This window comes from Musca vetustissima, unplaced genomic scaffold, assembly GCF_032173495.1.
Source record: "Musca vetustissima isolate MV318-11 ecotype Yass unplaced genomic scaffold, APGP_CSIRO_Mvet_v1 utg33344, whole genome shotgun sequence".
Taxonomy (NCBI): domain Eukaryota; kingdom Metazoa; phylum Arthropoda; class Insecta; order Diptera; family Muscidae; genus Musca; species Musca vetustissima.
In genome coordinates, this window is record NW_026887285.1 from 1,865 (window position 1) to 6,181 (window position 4,317).

The 4,317-nt window shown below is 34.8% G+C and overlaps 1 protein-coding gene across 1 annotated transcript; it reads right to left on the reverse strand.

The window, feature by feature from the left end:
* Positions 1-2,311: 2,311 nt before the first annotated feature.
* On the reverse strand, positions 2,312-3,319 carry LOC133334851 (uncharacterized). The gene has a single exon (XM_061543166.1). It carries the CDS (start codon positions 3,317-3,319, stop codon positions 2,312-2,314), a length of 1,008 nt encoding a protein of 335 aa, XP_061399150.1.
* Between the last annotated feature and the right edge of the window lie 998 nt (positions 3,320-4,317).

Consider the following 4,317-nt stretch of genomic DNA (forward strand, 5'->3'; position numbering starts at 1 on the left):
CTTGAGGAAGTGGGAGTTCCCCACGTTGGAACTAAAAGCCACCAGGAAATATGAACATATAAAACGAAATGATCATGAGTCGGTGAGATAAGGTTAATCAAAAATTAAAAGTACCTAGATGAATAAGATGTGAATGTTTGCCCAGAGGATATAATGTTTGAAACAATCGTTATTATAATTGCGAATAGTAACCCAAAACTCTATCAATACCAACCCCAAATCTAGACTTAACAACGGTGAATCATAAATTGCGTCAACATCAATGAATAGCAACACCAGAATGGTTCTTTATAGTTTTCATATAAAATATCCATAAAGATATTCCCCTTATTCCATATAACTTTTATAAATTATCCAGGAAAAAGAAATCAGGCATAAGAATCCATCAAATTGGTCAATAAAATATTTCAGTAAACTTTCCATAAAACTTTTAATAATTTTCAATAAAATTCTTCATAAAATATGTTCAGATTTTCAATATAATTTTCATGAAATTTTTCCATAAAATTTGTACCCAAAATGTTCCGCAAAGTTTTTCATATATTTTCACAAAAATTTTCAGGATAAACCTTTTATAAGAATTTTCAGTAAAATTGTTTATACAATTCTCCATAAGATGTTGTACACGGTTTCCCATAAAATCTTTCATAAATTTTTCCATAATATTTGTCATATCAATTTTCACACAATTCTTCCAAAATATTCCATAAAGTCGTCGATTATATTTTCCCATAACATTTTTCAATAGAATTTCCATAAAATTTCTCATCAAATTTTCAAGAAAATTCTTCATAAATTTTCTCATAACATTTTTTCCAATTCTTCATCAGAATTCCATAAAATTTTTTCGTAGATTTCGGTAAAATTCTTCATGTTAATTTGCCATAGTATTTTTTATAAAACCTCACATAGCGTTTGTCTGACAATTTTCCATTTCTTCAGAACAATTCCCAATAATTTTTCATGAGATATTTTTTATAAAATTTTTCATGAGATTTTTTCGCAATAAAATTTGCCATACAATTTTTTAAGAAAAAAAGTTCCATAACCAATTTTGTTATATGAATATTCATAAAAGTGTTTTACCATAACACATGGTTCATGCATAAATAATTTCCACATGCTTTACTAAAATTTTCCATATAATTTTTAAATGTAAAACGTTCAACATTTAATATATCCATAAAGATTTTTCAATAAAAATTATCCATAGCCCATTCATTGAAAATTGGTCATTCAAAAAAAGGTTTCCCAGAAAAATGTTAAATGAAAAACTCTCCTTACAGAAATATTCCCAAATATAGTCTTTTACCTTGTGTTTGAGGATTGCCTATTTTGACAACCCCGGAATTTGTCCAATATGCAATTAAACAAATTCCTAACTCAAGGGTTCGGCTTGAGTATGCAAATGTACTTACTCCGTGGGTAGATGTTGATATTGCTCCAAAGGGCACTCACTATTTATGGTTTGTCCAAGGGCACAACCAAGTCTTCCTCTCGAGGCAGCATTATTGTCCACTCGTTCTTAGAATCAAAATCTTCCTCAGAGTAAGCTTTTTCCTTCATATAAATATTTGTCCAACAACAGGGCAAGTTGTTTGTCTGCAGCACTGATTTCCTCCGATCGTTGGAGTTTTATTAATATTTCCACAGAATTGCCTTAATGTGTAAGGCTGTACAATTTTCCAATATAAATTTTCTCGGGGAAAGGGTTTTCAATTTGCTCAAGGGCAGGATATCAATTTTTTGTTTATTGATATTTATTTATTTAATTACTTGCACTTTGCAATTCTATCACTCAACTAGTGTGTTGGGTGAGTTTACTTTTTTCTTTGCCTTTCTCGTCACCAAAAAATCAAACACTTCTTTTCAGTTTGAATGTTTCAAAAGGTAATGTTTTATTGTTCTATTATTCTGGTATACCAACCAGGATAGCGGGACAATATTTTTTTTTTTGCATTGAACAGCAGCAGAACGATCGACAGAGGCAGAGAAAAAGAAGATGTAAATAAATGTATGTGCGTGTGTACATACATTCCTCTTGTTAGATCGTTCAACTGCTGTTGCGTGTAAACAACAACAATAAGTGTTATTCTCTTTGTGCGGCGAATTCAAGTACATCGCACAAAGAGGAATCACAAAAAGGGCATTAGGGCGGTTCCCGTTTGGTGTGTAATAATACGATTGAACAATTATAATAATATTACAATTATATTACAATAATTTTTGAATAAAAAATGCAATAAAATTTTATAAACGAATTAAATTACTCTTGAGTAAAAAAAATATTAAATAAATTTAATAAGAATTATTAAAGGGATTTAACATGCCGGGCCCCATTGAAACCTCCGGTTTCAATCAAATTTTCATCTTGGGGTAAGACAGCTAATTTTGCGATTGGGCGTCGAAATGTTGAATTTGGTGTTTTCACTTCAGCTACCCGAGCAAATCCATCAGCCCCAGGAACAATGTTTGTGACACGGCCGAGAACCCATTTCATCGGAAGAACATTGTCTTCATGAACAATGACCAAATCATTGACCTTTAGATTTTGTTTTGGTTTTTGCCAACGATAGCGATTTTGAAGTTGAGCAAGATATTCGTTGTGCCACCTGCGCCAAAAATGAGACTTTATTCCCGAAATTCTCTGCCAGTGTTGCAAATGAGATATCTCCGAGTCAAAATTTGTCTTCTCTGGAATACTTTGCAAGGGACATCCTATTAATAAATGCCCAGGAGTAAGGGCTTCAAGGTCATTGGGATCTGTTGATAAAGAGCCAATCGGACGCGAATTTAAAATTGCCTCAATTTCCACCAGGGCTGTGGATAACTCTTCAAAGGTCAGTCGAGCATTATGTAGCGTCCGGAGCAAGTGACCTTTTGTTGATTTAACGGCCGCTTCCCATAATCCGCCAAAATGAGGAGCTCTGGGAGGAATAAATGAAAATTCAATGAATTTTGTTGAGGCAAAATCAGCAATGGCTGTTATATTGGATTTTTGGTGGAAATGATGATTGAATTCATTAAGCTTCTTTTCAGCGCCAACAAAGTTTGTGGCATTATCACAATATATTTTGGACGGAATGCCTCTGCGTCCAACGAAACGCTTGAGAGATGCTATGAAAGCATCGCTGGACAAGTCTGATACAGCTTCCAAGTGCACAGCCTTTGTAGAGAAGCAGACAAATACTGCTATATAGGATTTGTATGGTGCCTTTCCACGGATCCTAAGGTATGTGGGTATAGGGCCAGCGAAATCAACTCCAACTACTTCAAATGGACGAGAACCAGTTACTCGATCCTTGGGTAAGTTGCCCATTACTTGAGTCAGCAATTTTGGTTTGTACCTCGAGCAATGTATGCAGTTATGAACCACTTGTCTTGCCAAAGATCGGCAATTGATAATCCAAAATTGTTGTTGAGTCAGAGATACCAATGCTCTTGGGCCAGCATGGTAATTTGTGCGATGAATATGAATTATCATATTTTTAACAAAATGGTCAGTTTTTGGTAGGAGCAAGGGAAATTTGGCATCTGTAGTCAAATTTGAATTTAACAACCGACCACCTACACGGATTAACGGCACTCCAGCAACTTCTTCTATAAACGGAGCCAAAGATGACAGCTGACCAGAAACAGAGCCATGTTTTGAGAGTTCCATAAATTCCTCTGAGAAATAGTGCTGTTGAATTAGCCATACAATTCTGTGAAGAGAATGTTTCAATTCATCTGGAGTTATTGTGACCTCTTTCGGAATTTTCCTTGAACGAAAACGAAAAATGTATGAGAAAATTCTGAGACATTTTAAATAGCTACTGAATTTATGGACAATATTTAACATATCGGGCAATCCTTCTATTTTTGCTGCCAAAGTGGTTTTGCGTTTCTCCAATTGCAATTCACACTCGCTTAGATTTGAACCGGAACGATTTGGCCAATCGGAAAATGGGCTCGTGAGAAAGGAAGGCCCCTGGAACCAAGCTGAATTCAACAAATCGTCCACAGAGCAACCTCGAGATACTAAATCGGCTGGATTCTGGTCCGTTGGGACATAATTCCAAGAGACATCATTGCAAATTTCTTGAATTTCTGCTACTCGGTTTCCCACGAATGTTGATAAAGTCGAAGAGTGCGAATTTATCCAATGAAGGGTAATTTGAGAGTCCGACCAGAAAAATATTTTTGAAATAGGAAATTTAAAGTACAGTTTCAATTGGCTCCAGAAAGTAGCGAGTAAATGGGCAGCACATAATTCCAGACGAGGCAGAGTTCTTGTTTTTAAAGGTGCAACTCTGGATTTTGATGCAATTAAATGTA